The sequence below is a fragment of the Carex rostrata genome, chromosome 24 (assembly GCF_964058835.1).
Source record: "Carex rostrata chromosome 24, lpCarRost1.2, whole genome shotgun sequence".
NCBI classification, from domain to species: domain Eukaryota; kingdom Viridiplantae; phylum Streptophyta; class Magnoliopsida; order Poales; family Cyperaceae; genus Carex; species Carex rostrata.
In genome coordinates, this window is record NC_135941.1 from 1131599 (window position 1) to 1149307 (window position 17709).

The following is a 17709-nucleotide window of genomic DNA, read 5'->3' on the forward strand; positions in this document are numbered from 1 at the left end:
AATTTCTTAATCAATTTTGTGTTACTTATTGCTTCACGAGACTTTAGATAATATTGATAATTTGTAAAAATATAAAATATAACTTTTTAAACAAAAAACCCTATGTAGGATAGGTTTTGCTATATATACGCTATTCGCGATAACTTCTTTTTAACTTTTCTACTATGACGCTATAATCGGTATTTAAAACTTTGATTATCACGCATATATGATATATCTAGAGGTGCTACTTTTACCCGATTACCCAGATCTGATACGGAACCGAACCAGACCCGACCCGGAACCGACTCAGATTCGATTAATTTAGGTAGGGTATGGTTTAAAAAATATAACCGGTTAAATTATGGGCACGGTTACAAAATTAATAATTTAATATCCGACCTGGATCCAAACCGGAACCGATATTGTAATGGGTAGGATATGGATTTCATTTAATTATCCGACCCATAACCGAACCCGACCCGATACCCGTATAAATACCAGATAAAACATGTATTAATAACTATTAATATATAAAAATACAACTTTGCATATTAATTTTTGCATAAGCCGTGGTGAGCTCAGTACTTTTTTGAATGTGAGAAAATAAAATCGAGTCACATATTTGCTATGTTTATACATACATATGAATGCAAAATAATAATTAGGATAATGTACTTGCAAATGTTGAATCAATATGATAGTATTTTTTAATTTAGATAGGTAACTAATAATTTAGAGTTATTATTTTTATTGTGTTATGTAGCATGATATATTTTATTATTTATGAACAATAGTATAATTTTTATTTTGCAGTAGTTTTTAATTTATATTATAATGATTTATGATATAAGATGTTTAAGAAATTATAATTATATTTAAATGTAAATGATTTTTCAAATGCTTTGGAGTTGTAACATATACTCGCTTTGGATCCAGAACTGCCTCGTATCCGAATCGGATCCGATAATCTACAAACAAGTTATGAGTATCTATCTATTCAGAACCGAAAGACTGGACCCGAAATATCTACGGGTAAATAAGTATCCGAATCCGAATCCGATCCAATTTAAAACAAATAAGTAGATAAATTAAAATTCAGATTCAATCACTTTTAGAGTACGAATTCAAATATAATAGTATCGGAACCCGAGCCAACCGATAGACCCTCTATCCTTTCTAAGTCAACTAAACCTTACCGTACTTTTCTCATTAAAAAAAAAAAAGAAACCTTACCGTACTTTCCATGCTCTTTAATTGTATGGAAAGTTAGTGTTGGTGTACAAAAGTATATATCCCAAATGAACATCAGTGCAAACAAAATAGTAGCTAAATTTGTGCTTTAGCACTTGGCAGCTACTATTCACACATCACCAAAAGGGAGCATAGCAAACGCCTTACAGGGGTAAATATTTTAACAAAGCCGTGTTGACTTCATGCAGCTCAGGATAAAGAATCAAACAGTGCTGCGTTTTGTTAATGCGCTGTATGAAGCGAAAATTTCTCTGTTAAAAACAACTGTCACTGTCTTCCATCTCTCTCTCTCTCATCTAAATACTTATAATACCATGGACTAACTACCTCTTTTCTATAATCCTAAATCAAAGTCCCAATACAGTATTTTCTTAGACAAGTCCCAAGACCCATTTGGCTAGCTATTTCAATTCATCCTTTTCTAAAGACCTACTAACTTTATTCTCTTCCATAATTCAAAGGAGCAGGAGAGAGCTAGCGTTTATATAAACAGAGAAGGAAGAGAAAGCAAAGAACTAAAGAGGGGGGGCTCTGTCTCCCTCTTTAGTTCACACAAAATTTTGAAGAGAAAAGAAAGCCACCGTGATTTTTTTTCATTTCAGTCCCTGATATGCTGGCACACAATGAGAGAGTTCCTTTCAAGCTTCTATATCATACAATACATTCTACTTATTGTATTATTTTTACCACTATATACACAATCTTTGTCATTTAATTACTCCGATGCTCTCTCGAAAAGTCTTCTTTATTTCGAGGCGCAACGCTCTGGCCATCTCCCGTATAACCAACGTGTCAAATGGCGTGGCCATTCAGGCCTAACCGACGGCTTACAACAAGGGGTAAGTATATATCTTATAAAACCTAATTTGTTTTTACAACATGTATAACTTCTTCTAATGTGAAATTTAAACATGATTTGATTGTTATAGGTGGATTTAGTAGGGGGATACTACGATGCAGGGGATCACGTAAAGTTCGGATTGCCGATGGCATTTACGGTCACAATGCTTTCATGGAGCGTGATCGAATTCGGAGAAGAGATAGCGATGGCCGGAGAGTACCAACATGCATTAGAGGCAATCAAGTGGGGAACTGATTACTTTATCAAAGCACATACACATCCTCATATTCTTTGGGCAGAGGCAAGTAATTAAAAACAAGTACAAGTTTACAACAACTTGATCTGAATTGTACTTTTTTATAAATTTTTGTGGGGGTTTTGAATTTAATGTGTGTTTATAGGTAGGAGATGGAGATACTGATCATTACTGCTGGCAAAGACCAGAAGACATGACTACATCAAGACAGGCATATAAAATCGATAAAAATAATCCCGGTTCTGACCTCGCCGGAGAGACAGCCGCGGCCATGGCGGCGGCATCTATTGTATTCAAGGAATTGAACCCACACTACTCACATCTTTTGTTGCATCATGCTCAACAGGTACATAAATAACAAGGAAACCTGTTTTTAATTACATGCACCGTTATATGTAGAGTCTTAATAGCCACAAAAGTGGGATTCTAACTAAGCAACTAACAAAAAAAAATTATGGAGCATTGTGATTCATGAAGTGAGGGGCATTCTTTATTTTATGTTCAAATTTTGCGATTTTAAAATTTAAATCTTCGATCTGATCTCGATGTTAAATTGTGTTTGAAGACCAAATTTTATATTTTTTGAAACTTTTTTACTATATTTTTAGGATTTTTGAAAATCACTTTTTTTTTATGTCCTCAAATTTCTGAAATATTATTGAATTTGTAATCAATTTTTCTAAATTTTAGAGCGGTACTTATCTATAATATTATTGAATTGAATTTGTAATCAATTTTTCTATGTATGGTCCACTTGATTATGCAATGCAATTACTTGAAGAACCAACTGCTAAACAAAAATTTGTTACCACTCAATTTCTCCATAGCTCTGTTTTGCAGGTGCATTAAACAGGGCATTGGTATTCAGGGACATAGTAGTCAGACTTTTAAATTATGAGAATCAAACGTAAATGATAGTTAATTATATAAATGTTTTTTTTGTTACAAATTAAAGTCAATTTTGCAGTATCCGACCATAATATTTTATTCTATCTATATAGAAAATCACATATAAACGCAAATATTTTGATTATTCTCCGACTAATCAATCGTACATACTTGCACACAGTTGTTTGAATTCGGAGACAAGTACAGGGGAGAGTACGATGCGAGCGTGGAGGAGGTGAGGAGTTACTACGCATCGGTGAGCGGATACAGAGACGAGCTCCTTTGGGCTGCGTTGTGGCTGCACCGGGCCACCGGATCGGACAAGTATTTGGAATACGCGGTTGAAAATGCCGATGCCATGGGCGGCATCGGGTGGGCCATGATTGAGTTCAGCTGGGATGTTAAGTATGCTGGTGTTCAGATGCTGGCTACTAAGGTTAGTATTTAAATTTTTAATTAACACCTAATGAAATTATTAAGATATACACTTTAATTGAACACAAAATATATGTATTAATGCATTTTAATAAAAAAAAAAAGGCCAAATATAGATCATCAATTTAAGTTTTTCATTTCAATAGTTTACTTACTACGGAAGGTATTTATTGTATGACCAACTAGGCAACTACTCCCTCTTATTATTCATCATATAATAAAATTCAAAAAAAAAAAAGAGAGAGAGAGAGAGAAAGAAAGAGATTAATACACATGGGATAGTTCAAAAGTTTCATTGAGACAAAGCTGACAAGTTGGTGCCTTCATGTTTCCGCGTACGGACCTATCTCTAAACTATTTCAAACATATCATATGCTACCTATTTAATGCTTTGCACATGCAAATTTCTGATTTTTTTTTAATAAAAATAAAAAATTAAATTTTCGAAAATTGATTGATTTTTTTTCTTAAAAATAAAATGGAACCACACCAATATAATGATGCGGTTCTAGTAAAACCGATTCAGATCGCACTATTGATACGGTTTCATTTATTTTTTGAGGAAAAACAAAACAATTAATTAAGATTTTACACTGTTAATTAATAATTGGAAACCCTATTAATTTAACTGTGTGAAGCTGAGTCATTTTCATGGAGGTTGGTAGATCAATATAGCAGATGTCATGCAAGAAATATCGGATATTAAATAATCAATTAGTGGTAATTATTGTGTCGCTATCTAATTAAACAACTGTACGCTTATGCCAAAAAAGTAAAAAAAAAAATGATACATATATATATATATATATATTTGGTCAACAACGTACACGTAACTTAAATCATACCATTCTCCACTTAAACCGGGTAATTAGTGTGCCCCACTAAACCTTTTTGATTATTTTTTGAAAAAAAGTTGAAGGTCATGTATATATCGTCATCTAATTAATTTCTCACCTAATTCAAATTTTCAACAAGAACTTTCTATTTGAATTTCGGACGTGCGACTTTTCACACAAAGAACGTAACTTTTTTTAATTTACTTGTTTTTTCTTTGCTAACAAAAATCCATTTGAAGTCTCTTCCACACATTAGAACACCAAAAAAAAAAAAAAAAAAATCCTATTTTAATTTAAGCCTAATGACAATAAGGATGCATGTAGATTTTTACTACAACAATTAAAGGGACATGTAGATTTGTAGGGTAAAACAATACAATGATGTAAAGAAATAATAATTACAATCAAGATAGAGTGTATCTCACCTTAGAAAGCAAAATAATTGAACTCATTAGGCTGGATATATAGATAAAAACTGGTCTTTGTAATTATTATATTTCAGCAATGAAATGAACATTTTTTTGCCTTTTTTTTAAAAAGAAAGAAAAAGAAAATAAAAAAAAGAAAGCAAAATAATTAAATAAAGAAAAGCAAAAGGACAATGGGTCCAATTCAACTTTATTATTATTAACTGTTGTGACATGTTTATATTATAACATAACGTAACATTAAAAAAAAAAAATTACAACACTATCAAAGAGTACTGTTTTTTTTAATCAGGAGATAGGTATGTCTCACCTTCCTTGAAAGGCTCAAAGTAGAACAAAGAAAAAAGAAGGTCAATAGTACAATTATATTATAAATTTTTATATTGTTGTGATATTATGGCATAATTATATTATAATTTTGTTGTTTCTGCCTAGTTATGTATGTAGAGTAGAACTAGGGTGTTCTTAAGCTCACCAAAGTGTTTGGTGAGCTTGACTCCAAAACCCGTCAAATCGGTTTTAAATGACGAATCCGAACCGTTGGAATCTGCCTATTTTACGTGTGATGTGTCTACATGTGAATTTTTAAACTTTCGAATTAGTTTAGTATAAAGTCAAGCGGTCAAAAAATGTTCAAAAAATGAATGCACTAAAATTAATTTATTAACCTTCTAATTTTGACCAATTGACTTTATACTAAACTAATTCGAAAGTTTAAAAATTTCACATGTAGATGCATCACACGTAAAATAGGCGGGTTCCAACGGTTCGGATTCGTCATTTGAAACCGATTTGACGGGTTTTGAAGTCAAGCTCACCAAACACTTTGGTGAGCTTAAGAACACCCTAGTTCTACTCATGTATGTATTGTAAAACAACTTTAACCTATCTATGAAATATTCTTGGTCAACGGTCCATGTCCTTCTCTGAATTATATTATATGATGAACTTGTCATTGTCAATCAAAGTTTGTGTATTTTTTTCATGAGATAAGATTATAAGCCTGGTCAAACAAGAAACGTTAAGACCAGGTATATCTCTGAATTATATATAAAAAATAGGATTATAATATATTAGTAACATATTTGACATTTTCAACATCTACTTGGCTACAAATATTAATATCCTTAAGTGGATTTAGTAGTACATATTTGCATTGATTAAAATATATAATCAGCAAGCAAATTAAACTAAGTATATTAATTTCTTTTACTCAGCTTTTGCTCAAGGGAGAACACCAAGAGAAGCATTACCCTATAATGAAGCAATACAAATCCAAGGCTGATCATTACATTTGTGCATGCCTCGGCAAAAACAACGGTAGCAATGTCGATCGAAGCCCTAGCGGAATGTTGTACATTCGCCAATGGAACAACTTGCAATACGTGTCTAGTGCCGCCTTCCTCCTAATGGTCTATTATGAGTCCTTAACTGCGGCACAACAGACAGAACTGTTGTGCCCTGACGGACCTGTAAAAACTGATGAACTGCTTGCACTGGCAAAATCACAAGCCGACTACATATTGGGATCTAACCCGATGAAAATGAGCTATATGGTGGGTTTCGGAACGAGGTACCCTACCAAGGTGCATCATCGAGGTGCGTCAATTGTGTCATACAAGGAGAGCAATGGATTTATTGGTTGCACACAAGGTTTCGATGATTGGTTCGGGCGGCATAGGGAAAACCCGAATGTGCTTGTCGGGGCTATTGTTGGCGGGCCCAATTGTCAGGATAGATTCAGGGATGATCGAGGAAATTACATGCAGACGGAAGCTTGCACCTACAATACTGCTCCGATGGTAGGCGTGTTCGCGAAGTTAAATCGGCTTGCACAGAAACCGGCACACAACATACTATCTCAAACTTCTTATTCTTTTAGAAAAATGTAGATAAAGTACAATAAGGAACAAAAAAAAATAGGCCTTTGTTTTAGAGAATTTTTGTAAGTGTTCATACATATAGATATGTAGAATCCAAAAACTGTAATAATTAATTAATTAATACTTTTGTACCATTATTATAGTAACAAGTGAGGCATATATACTTGTGTCATTTTCTTTACCAGTAATATTCTATTAGTGTTTTATTCGATCACCATACATTCATACTTGCGTTATTTTCTTCTGTAATCAGCAAAGCTGGAGAAAGAAATCTCGTTGTATGGTGAATCGATAAGAGGCCCAATGTTTATATTGTGCAAAATACAAAACTCCAATTCTCTTAGTCTACAAGGCCCATTATTTTTGGCCCATATAAATTAGTGCTTGCCTTCTAGGCTCACCACAGCAGGAATCCTAATTCCTATATAATATTTCTGTTTAGATCCGGACCGTCCAATCCAGCTCAAAATGGAATGCACAAGGATCTTTTCAATATTCGTGCAAATTTTGATCAGACAGTTCTGATCTAAAAATAAATATTATGTTGCCTCAGGTGATAAGAATTCCACACGAACATCTTTTCAAATTAAAGTGGAGTCGAAGCCTTGTCAATTTCGTATTGAAATCAGAATTACAAAAGATTATATATCAAAAAGCCAACAAAAAGCAAAACAATTCGCTTTGGAAACATTACATTGAAGTATTGAACACATTGATGTTCTGAAAGAGAAATGAGTAGGTCTGATATCTGTGGGACTTATTTTTGGGTTCAATGGATTCTATAACTATCCGATTTGTTTAAGATCCGTGTGCACGATAATTGATGCGAGAACGTATGAATATTAAAGCTGCGGCACAGATTTTAGAGTGAATTCTGGAGCCCATCAAATCTAAAGGAGGTCCAATGGGTCGGACATATTCTAAAGGAGGTCATTGCTTGTCTTTATTGGGAGATTATTTCTTGTAAGGACTTAGGCATAATTGTAAATAATTTGTTGGACTTTAAGGTTATAAGTTATAAGAAGAGAGATCCAATTACACCATAAAATGATGACAACATAACTTGACATTATATGTTTATAAGTCCTTTTTGCGATTTCAAAATTAAAACAGTTAATTCGAACCATTCAACATGATCTTCATATTAAAATGTGCTTAGAGACTAAATTTTACATTATTATTTACTATTTATTTATAATTATTGAAAATCAATGTTTTTTAATTGTCCAGAATTGTTTGAAACATTAATTTTGTACACATCTTAATGAATACTAAAAAAATTCAAAAGAAATATAAAGTTTGATCTCCAAGCACATTTTAATATGGATATCATGTTGAATAGTTCGGATCAACTGTTTAGACTTTAAAATTACAAAAATAACTTATAAACATATGGTGTCAAAATGTGCCACCATAAAATAGAAAATAGTGTAATTGTTGAAGATAATTTATGTAACTAATTTTAAAAAACCAGCAGTTGACCGAACGGTCCAACCAGTGTTTTGTTGAACCGTTGAGTCGTTCCGGTCCGGTTCTGATAATGTCGGCACAGCATAAGCATGTATGATTCCACCGAAACATATATCGTTTCTCCAGTTCTAATCCAATGAGTTTTCTTCAGTGACCGGCGAGAAGTCACTCTCCGGAAAACACTCCACGTGTTATATACTGATAGGATGTCATCGGCCGTTGGCGTGTAGTGCAGCCTCTCCTTTTTAGCAGGAGAAAAGAAAGGTCTTTTTCTTGGATAGTTTCAACCACTGTCACACCGGACCCACCCACCCACTCTCGAGTTGTAGAGAATTTAAATGAGCAAGAAAAGCTTGGCGATTCTAATGAGAGCTCGAATGAGAGGAGGTTCTGCAGCAGTTCCTTCTCCTCTTTCTCTTCCCCATGAGCAGCCACATGCCCCCCTCTCTTCTCCCCATGTAATTAAGCTCTAATTGATGAATGAATTTTAGTTTCCTTTAATTGAAATTATTTATTATTGCTATTTTTTTTGTTTACTGTTACATGATTTGACTTCAGGACCCGACTGGTAACAGTGATTGTGCTGAGAGCAGTGGAAATTCCCAAAGGTTTTCTTGATTTCTTCTAGTTTACTCCTGTTAATTTCTTGGGGAAATTTCCTTGTATACCCCTCAAAAATCTCAAATGGTTCATTTCTCTATTGTGCCGCATACACAGTGGCATTTCAGTGGCATTTAAGTATATGCTTGTGTGTGCGTCACAAGTAAGAAAATGAACCATTTGCTACCAAAACCGACCCATTAGAATTAGAAGACTAAATATTTCTCTTAAACAAGTTACATATTTTTTATGTTCTTAACAAAGGGTAAAATGGATACTTTTAATTTAAAATAAGTTCTAATAGAAAAGTCAATAAATTGAGTAAATTTGTGCGTTTTTAAAATTTAGAAGGGTATGATATTATGAGTTTAAAGGTGGAAGTGTGTAATTTCAAAATTTTTGAGGGGTATACATGAAATTCTCCCTTTTTATTAGACTGAATAGGCCTGGGTTTTTTGCTATTCCAACATCGAACATTGGTCATGTGTAATTTTGCTGATTCTAATGAAAGGATACGTGTACTTGTGCTGTCAGGATTATGGCAAAAGATGTAAAGGAATGGATGCACACATCCATCTCAATCCCAGCAGGAGCAAAGGAATCTGCAGATTCCATTCTCGACAAATTTTCTCAGGTTATAATCTGAATGTACCTTCTTATGTGCCTTCATTGGAATATAATCATCCAGAATTTCTGATTGAGAAGGGGACCTCCATTTTTAGGGGTATTTAACTCTTGCTATGGATGATCGACGTGATCTGTTGATTTCACTAGCAAAAGATTATGATGTCAATCGAGCACGGGTTCGTGATTTAATGGCACAATACCTGAACCTAGAGATATCTCATGGAAGTGGTATTAATCACTCTTATATCTTTTGCTAGTTTTTTGCTATTTGTTTATTCCCATTCATGTTAAGTTTCATAGTCACTGGTCTTTTAGAAGCGCGCATGTGAGATCTTTGAATTTGGTACTGGATATTTAAAAGAAGGGTTTATTTGCAAAACAGATCATTTTATTGGAGATGAAGATGGAGGTGCTTCGCCTTCATTGTATAGAATGGAGAGGAGTCTTAGAGATGCTCTCAAACCAACTTACGCCAATTTCTTCGAGCGATTGAATGCACAGCCTGGTGGATTGAAGCTGTTGGCTGTTCTGCGTGCCGATCTCCTTGCTCTTTTAGCGTAGGATAATATATCCGTTTTTGTTAATCTATCTATAGTGTATCCTTATGTTTCCGTGGGAGGCGTGCAGCATATTAGTGCATGTTTGGTTGTGGAGTAAAGTTAAGAAGGATTAAATTGCTAACTTAAGTCAAAGTGGATTAAGTTAATCATATTTGGTGGAGTAATTGTGAAGAGAGAAATTGAAAGATGAATGTTTACTCTGACGGTGGGATCCACAGGCAGAGTAATTGTGGAGTGAGTGAGTTTGCATGGAGAGGTGGAGTAACTTACTCCAGATTAACTAACATGTTACTCCATCTTACTCCTTCAAATTTCCTCGGTTGACAGCTTAAAAGTTGAGTAAGGAGTTTACTTCGCCACTTACTCCACAACTAAACATGCACTTAAAGTGTGTTTCCTGTTTTGTTTCTTTCTCTTTATTTGCAATGCTAATATTTTCTTTTAACATGTTTGTCCAAAGCAAAGCGTTGAGAATGTAGGGTCACTACGTGCATTAGACTCTTATCTGAAGAAAAAGCTGATAACATGGCTTAGTCCAGCTGCTTTGGAGCTGCATCAGATAACATGGGATGATTCTGCTTCCTTGCTGGAGAAGATTGTGGAGTATGAGGTTGAAACTATAATAATTTTTTTAGAATGTTTTTGTTTGTTTTTGCAAATGATGGAAGTTCTATACTTTGCTACACTCTGTAGGCAGTTCACCCAATTAGGAATCTGATAGACTTGAAGAGAAGGTTAGGTGTCGGAAGGCGTTGCTTTGGCTATTTCCATCCAGCTATTCCAGGTTAGCGAATCTGTAGCACTTTGTCAAATCTGGATCATCTAGTCTTTATCGATGATGATATAAATTAGTATATCATGAGTACAGGACCATGTTTTTTAGGCTTGAATAGCAAGCATATATATACCCTTTTGCCTTGTGTATACTCCACGTAGTTTATAGGCTTGTTTTGCAATAAAAGAGATGACAGATGGTGAAAATTTTGTTAGGTGAGCCGCTAATCTTCATTGAGGTAGCATTATTGAAAGACATTGCTTCCTCCATTCAGGTTAGCTACTATACATAGATAGAAGTAGTAATAAGTAAAGAGTTAGAGTGAGGCTATGGTACTATGCATAGCGCACATCGGTCTGTAATATGGATCTATATCTCCATTTTCATAGTTCAAACAATCGATCCAAACCATTCAATATGATCTCCATGTGAAAATGTACTTGGATACCATATTTACATTTTTTAGAATTTTTTTCTATTTTTTTAGATATGTAGAAAATCACTTGATGTAAAGATTATGGACCATCGGAAAGTAGTGATTTTTTACCTATCTAAAAAGAATAGTAAAAGAATTCTAAAAAATGTAAAATTTGGCCTCCAAGAACATTTTGATATGAAGATCATGCTGTGCAGTTTAGATCGACTATTTCAACTTTGAAAATGAAATATGGATCTATAGTACAGACTACAGACCGATGTGCGCTATGCATAGTACTGTAACCTCAATCAAATAATTACATAAGAGGTCTTGTGGGTTGAGACCTTACTGTAGCAACCTAATACAATACTTCTTTTTTCATAATACCAGGAGGTCTTGTGGGACGATCCTCCGATTGCTGAATGCAAAGCACATTGTGCACTATTCTACTCCATATCTTCAACTCAGGTAAGCACTCAATAATTACTTGCACATGATGAAATTTGTAGTGTAGATAAGCTAACTCAGACTTCTCTGATCGGATCAAGTCTGATTGATTTAATTATTAATAGCCAGGTTTATCAGGAATTAATCTGGGCAAGTTTCTCCTTAAGCGAGTTGTCAACATGGTAAAGAGAGAGATGCCATCAGTTCAGGTAGTTATTTTATTAAAACAGGTATATATATGCTGCAAGTTAAAATTCAGGTGGTTGCTTACGTACAGTAATCTTCATGTAGAAATATGCAACACTAAGCCCTATACCAGGGTTTATGCAGTGGCTCAACTCTAAGCTAGCATCCCAGTTAAAACTCGCTGAGTCAGAGGCCGGAAGTTCTGATCAACTGGAAAATCGGCAGAGTTCAACTTTTAGGGAGAACATTCTTCTATCACATGAAGAGAAGATGATACTTGATTCTATTGGGTATTGTTTTTTTTTTCCTACCAAGTTTCTCATCTTTTTTGTAAAAGGAAATATGTTAGAATACTCCCATTCCTTCTTTCTTTTTTTCTGGTTCAGTCTGACAATCTTTTAAAAGGTCCAAAAAATGGAATAACCTCAGATTAAAAATATGGTATTTACCAGTTTGGTATGATAGCTGTCTCACCTTGGGTTTTGCTTAAATATGTGACATGGATCTTTGTTACCTAATTGCTAGTCTCATTTCATCTTTTTACAGGGAAAATGATTCAGGAAAAAGTGGTATTGAAGTAATGCATGAAATGCTACAATCGAAAGATTGGACAAAATCTGAGCATATTTGTACTGCACTTAAATCCCCTCTGATGCGTTTATGTACAAGGTAAGCGTATGTAATTCATTATTAATCTGAGTTCTGATTTTACGATTTCACGATCTCATACTCTTTGTTTAGGTACCTCATCAAAGAGAAAAAACGCGGGAAAGCTCTCGATTCTGTTGCCAATTTTCACTTGCAAAATGGAGCAGTATGCTTTATTTTCTCAAGCCTTCTATTGTTGTTTGCTAGTTGTAACTAGTCTAAATTTCAAGATATTATATGGGTTAAAATGCCCCATTGTTTTCATACCTCACATCCTTCTCTATTTTCAAAGTCCAAACAGTCGATCTGAACCGCTCAACATGATCTCCATATTAAATGTGCTTGGAGACCAAATATTATATTTTTTGGATATCTTTTACTATTTTTTTAGATAGGTATAATCACTGTTTTTGGATGGTCCCGAACCTTCTGAAAAATAGTTATTTTGTACCAATTTTTAAAAACAGTAAATTTTTTTCAGAAAAATATAAAATTTGGTCTCAAAGCACATTTTAATATGGAGATCATGTTGAGCGGTTCGGATTGACTATTTGGACTTTGAAACAAAGATAAGAGTGTGAGGCACGATTGAGGCATGAAAGATCGAACCCTGCTCTTATCCAAATAATCAAGTCCTGTTTTAAGTACCCATTAAATTTCCAATGCCCTTATTAGCCTGATTTTATTTTAAATGTGCTATTGAGCACTACCTAGCGAAGGGCCATGATGAAAAAGTAACGAGTTTTTCTTTCGGTTTCCTTTCCTGTGTGTAGTACATTGAGAGGATAAATTGGATGGCGGACCAATCAGAGAAGGGGATTAAACAAAGTGGAGGGATCATGGTCAATTATGTGTACAGGTAAATATCTTCTTAATTTTACCTATGGTCATATAAGTAAGTGTGCTTGCTTGATTTGTTTTATAACTTGGCTTATTTATGCAAAATTCAGGTTGGAGAATATAGAAGACTATGCGCAGGAGTACTTCAATTCAGGGAATATTCATGCTTCCCCCGAGTTGTACCAATCTCTTGAGGTGCATTTTCTAATTTCTTTTGGTCCTCGTGTAAAAAAAAAATATATTATCACCTATTTTAGGAATATAGTAGTTCTTGTATGTATTTTCTAGTGGTGTGTATGTTATAAGCATCTGAGATATTTTCTGAGATTTTTTGGGGGTAAGGATTAAGAAAATGACATCAGTGGATGTAGTTGTTTACTAATACCCCCCAAAAACCTAAAAATTGAATTTATAAATGATGCATGTTTCCAGTTTAGCCATCCTTTTGAATCATCATTATCTAACCGAAACTTAATTTTGTGCCAGGTGACGGACCAATGAAGAGTATAGGAACACTGAAAGAAAATAATTTTTTATTTACAGTGAGTTAATCTGAGAATTTATAGAACTTGATGATGGTTAAAAAAAATTCGTTTTGGCTGTTGTATCAATGCCATGATTGGAAACTAAGTATTACAGCATATAAAATTACAGAAATGTCTTTTCTAATTAGAAACATCAGCTCATTTATTTCTATGATACATGTAGGCATGAGCTCTCTTTTTTTCTATAAAAAAAGGAAGAAATGTTACAGTCTTTCTATAATATAGTGTATTCTGGTAGACTGGTACATGTTTATATATCTGGAGGTTGTGTGACATCATTTGGCATCGTCTATGTGACTTGTTTCCAAGACATAGTCTCTCATGAGCCTTGTATTAGCCTCATCAACCATCTGAATTGGATAGGAAAAAGAAGAAGGATCAATTAAGATTTAAGATAAAGTATTTGTTATATGATGAGAAATGTCTCATGTATCTTCTTAAAAAGAACTAGTGATAAGAAGAGAGAAGAGCATTCATATTAAATTAAGATATTTAAGAAAATAATATAGTGGTTGATGGATGTCGAGATCAAATATTACGGTAATAAAAAAAAATTATATTTAGGTTTTCAAGAAATAAAAGCCAACAGTATGTACTTTATGTTTACAGTTGAGGGGAAAGGCAAATGAACATAACTGAGCCCATGTTTACATTTTAGATCTGGACCGTCCAATCAGAACCTGAACCAATCCAGTCCGAGGTGGAATGCACAGGGACCGGGTCCTTTTAATAATCGTGTGGATTTTGATCGGATGGTTCAAATCTAAAGATAAATATTTTGTTACCTTAGGTGATATGAATTCAACATTAATGTAATTACTGACCTTGAAAGACAATTTCTTGAGGTTTTCCCACTCAAAATCTCTTTTTGTATATGCCGATCGAACCTTCAAATCCGGGTGAAAATTGTTGTTAAGAGGGGAAGCTGATAAAATTTTGAAAGGTAAACTAAGGGTTTGATATTTACCTCGAGAATCCTGAGAGCTGTCAAGCAAAGCAAACAGTGGAAACAATAAAAAGAAATAAGAGACCCATCTAAGTAAGAAACCAGAGCAACAATGGAATTTGAAAATTGGAAACTGGAAATCTAACCTAATTTCTGGTGGCTCGGGGACTCTCGCATCAATTGTTTGCAAAAATCTTCGGAATCGTTCAAGGAATGAGAGTTAACGAATTCCATTAGCTCCTTATATGCCTCCGGGTTGTAGCTCTGCTTACAAATTTCGCATGATCAGTGGATAAGACTGCATTGCATTTGTACCAGTATCTATATTCAATTACTGGTTCAAAGTTGAATTTTAATATACATGCTTTTCTATTGTTTTACATTCATAAAATTCACCTAATAAAAAAAATTGTACTAATAACCTCAAGCTGAGCAAGTACAATCCTCACAGCCACATAGTTAAAGAAATTCTGAAGGTTCATCGCCGCCTTTGCTTCCGGCGATGCCTCTCCAAACCCTGTAACCAGAAACCAAAGAAGAAAAAGAAGGATTTATTCCTTATTAGTAATTACTATATTATATTTTTTTTATAAAGTGGTTATACTACTGATTTCATTACAAAATCAAAGATGTTCTTACAAAAGAATCAGTACAAATAATATAATACCTCAAAATAGGAACTAAAACACAAACTAACTAAAATACTATCAGATATAAAATACCAACAAAAGAAACAATCCATAACAACAATACAATATTATAAAAATCAGAAAAGATAAGAAAAAGGAGAAAGCGTACCAGGGACATACATCTTCTGGCACCGAAGGGGCTGAGAGGAAACAAATCTTTTGGATTTATAAATACCTACTCTGTAGCAATTTTTTGGAGGCAAGTAATAAATTTTATTGTCAGTAAACCACTTTGTAGAGGCAAGCTGGTTGCATGAAGGAAGGTTTCCAGCAGCAGCAATCCATGTTTCTGTAAAATTCAGTAAAAGAGCCATGCTACTCGTCGAATATCAAGCTTTATCTTTTATTAAATCTGGCGTCCAGAAACACTCGTCCTTTTTTTGGATTAATTACAGGTAGCCCCTTCAAATTTTTACTTGTTTTACATCCAGGGGCAAAACTAAAAAAAACTAGATTGAAGGGGCTGAAGCGTAAAAATGCATAATGTGTGAGCATAAGTCCCAACCAGTGTTGTAAAAACGTCCGTTTAGGTCGATTAATTGGCCAATTAGACTTTGACGGTGACCAAACTGTCATAAATTTTTTCGACTAATCGGACGATTATTTCTGAATGTAACTGATTATTCCCAATTAATTGCTTGGCAGTACCTTGTCCGTCCGACGACCGCATATCGTTATTTACAACACTGGTCCCAACAATTATAAAGTACAATTCATATCACTGAGCTACAAATACATAATTTTATAAGAGAGACTAAACTATATAAAAACTAAAAGATAATAATTAAATTTCAATATATATACATGATTAAAAATTTCAAAATCGTGAAAATAGCTAAGCACTCTGGTTTGGCTATAAATCGGCTCCTGTTTACACCTCTTTTGTTTCTAAGAAATACATTTAGACAGTAATCTAAAAATGTAAACCGTTGCCTGCTATTATGAAAGAAAATGAAAAGAGGAAATCTAAACATTGAATTCAGTTTAGTCATATTATATATTAGGTTTTGAATGTGAATATGGAGTGCAATAAAAGATATTATATATGTAATATGTACCATTTCATACATATTATGAGATTTTGCACTTCCTAAATTTTTTGATATATAGGTAGTACATGACAAAAATGCAAAAAAAAAAAAAAAATGGAAGCTTTGTGCAATTCGTATTATAACCTTTTGTAGTATGCTTAAATAAATTACATTTTTTAGTTTTTATTATACTTAAAAATTATATCTTAATGTAATTATCGCAGCTTTGGAATTTGGAGTGTTGTCAAAAACTATAAATCGAGGGGGCTTTTATGTTATTGACATGATCATGTAATATTTGGAATGTACACGGATCGGATATTATCCGATTATGTCTGGATCTGACTCTAAAAAATTACTTAAATTATCCAATTCGTATCCGAGACTATCCGTATCTGTATCCGTATCCTTATCCTAGAAATTATAACAAATAATGATACAGTAAGGCTTTTAATTATCCTGACCGTTTACACTCTTAAACCACAACAAATGATTTATTAAATTAATTTCTTAAATTGATTTATTAAATTGTACATTTATACCAATAAAATATTAAATTGCATATAGTTATATATTTTGACGAACAATATAACATTATAACATAATTACTGACTAATATTTTAATAATATAATAGATGTTTTGTAACCAATAAACTAATTATTAAAAATATCCGTATTCGGCCGATATCCGATCTGTATCTGTAGTGTTTAATATCTGATCTATATCTGTATCTGAGACTATCTGTATTTGTATCTGTATCCGACCGTTTACACTCCTATGTAATATACTTTTGAAAGGATTTACTGTCTACAATCTTACATTTTTTAATTTTAAATAATTGACTCGTATCGTATACGTTGAAATAAATTTTAAATTTGTTATATTATTTTTATGGATAAGGAGACGATCATTTAAAAATAGTGTTTTTCTATCTATTCAAGAAAAATAATAATTTTTCGACTGTTTAAATTTTAAACAACATAGTACGAATAGATCTACACATTGTTCATCTAAATTTCTCTTTTTTTTTTTCTCGCAAAAATTATAAATCTGCATAAATATCTTGGCTTGAAACTCTGACCAACTGTTTTCCATATTAGTACTGACTACTGAGAAAACGATCGTT

General features: G+C 33.4%; 3 protein-coding genes across 5 annotated transcripts; 2 read left to right on the forward strand and 1 right to left on the reverse strand.

The window, feature by feature from the left end:
* Positions 1 to 1564: 1564 nt before the first annotated feature.
* On the forward strand, positions 1565 to 6959 carry LOC144575304 (endoglucanase 22-like). Its single transcript, XM_078325392.1, has 5 exons — positions 1565 to 2072; positions 2163 to 2379; positions 2480 to 2676; positions 3400 to 3654; positions 6135 to 6959. The coding sequence occupies exons 1-5, from the start codon at positions 1857 to 1859 to the stop codon at positions 6807 to 6809; spliced, it is 1560 nt and encodes a 519-aa protein (XP_078181518.1). The 5' UTR covers positions 1565 to 1856; the 3' UTR covers positions 6810 to 6959.
* A 1441-nt stretch (positions 6960 to 8400) lies between these two features.
* LOC144575964 (malonyl-CoA decarboxylase family protein) lies at positions 8401 to 14171 on the forward strand. Of its 3 annotated transcripts, none has more exons than XM_078326236.1 (16): positions 8401 to 8728; positions 8829 to 8878; positions 9405 to 9504; positions 9593 to 9725; positions 9880 to 10054; positions 10523 to 10667; positions 10751 to 10841; positions 11048 to 11106; positions 11641 to 11718; positions 11823 to 11906; positions 11989 to 12173; positions 12430 to 12552; positions 12625 to 12697; positions 13305 to 13390; positions 13482 to 13566; positions 13858 to 14171. In XM_078326236.1, the coding sequence occupies exons 1-16, from the start codon at positions 8609 to 8611 to the stop codon at positions 13870 to 13872; spliced, it is 1602 nt and encodes a 533-aa protein (XP_078182362.1). In that variant the 5' UTR covers positions 8401 to 8608; the 3' UTR covers positions 13873 to 14171. The 3 variants fall into 3 exon arrangements, 2 of the variants coding, with proteins under 2 accessions (XP_078182362.1, XP_078182363.1); XM_078326237.1 differs by having other exon boundaries at positions 9593 to 9722; XR_013518570.1 differs by lacking the exon at positions 12625 to 12697.
* On the reverse strand, positions 13945 to 15942 carry RBCX1 (Chaperonin-like RbcX protein). The gene is made up of 6 exons (XM_078326238.1): positions 15661 to 15942; positions 15285 to 15379; positions 15009 to 15126; positions 14884 to 14900; positions 14741 to 14803; positions 13945 to 14266 (listed from the first exon to the last, which is right to left on the reverse strand). The coding sequence occupies exons 1-6, from the start codon at positions 15863 to 15865 to the stop codon at positions 14192 to 14194; spliced, it is 573 nt and encodes a 190-aa protein (XP_078182364.1). The 5' UTR covers positions 15866 to 15942; the 3' UTR covers positions 13945 to 14191.
* Between the last annotated feature and the right edge of the window lie 1767 nt (positions 15943 to 17709).

Bases quoted from the DNA above. Each gene is read 5' to 3' on its own strand.
- LOC144575304 (XM_078325392.1), top strand. From the start codon at position 1,857: ATGAGAGAGTTCCTTTCAAGCTTCTATATCATACAATACATTCTACTT. The intron at 2,073-2,162 runs GTAAGTATATAT...TGATTGTTATAG, and splicing joins CCGACGGCTTACAACAAGGG to GTGGATTTAGTAGGGGGATA. The intron at 2,380-2,479 runs GTAATTAAAAAC...GTTTATAGGTAG, and splicing joins TATTCTTTGGGCAGAGGCAA to GAGATGGAGATACTGATCAT.
- LOC144575964 (XM_078326236.1), top strand. From the start codon at position 8,609: ATGAGCAAGAAAAGCTTGGCGATTCTAATGAGAGCTCGAATGAGAGGA. The intron at 11,107-11,640 runs GTTAGCTACTAT...TCATAATACCAG, and splicing joins ACATTGCTTCCTCCATTCAG to GAGGTCTTGTGGGACGATCC. The intron at 12,553-12,624 runs GTAAGCGTATGT...CTCTTTGTTTAG, and splicing joins CTGATGCGTTTATGTACAAG to GTACCTCATCAAAGAGAAAA.
- RBCX1 (XM_078326238.1), bottom strand. From the start codon at position 15,865: ATGGCTCTTTTACTGAATTTTACAGAAACATGGATTGCTGCTGCTGGA. The intron at 15,380-15,660 runs GTACGCTTTCTC...TTCTGGTTACAG, and splicing joins CCAGAAGATGTATGTCCCTG to GGTTTGGAGAGGCATCGCCG. The intron at 15,127-15,284 runs GTTATTAGTACA...ATTTGTAAGCAG, and splicing joins TTGTACTTGCTCAGCTTGAG to AGCTACAACCCGGAGGCATA.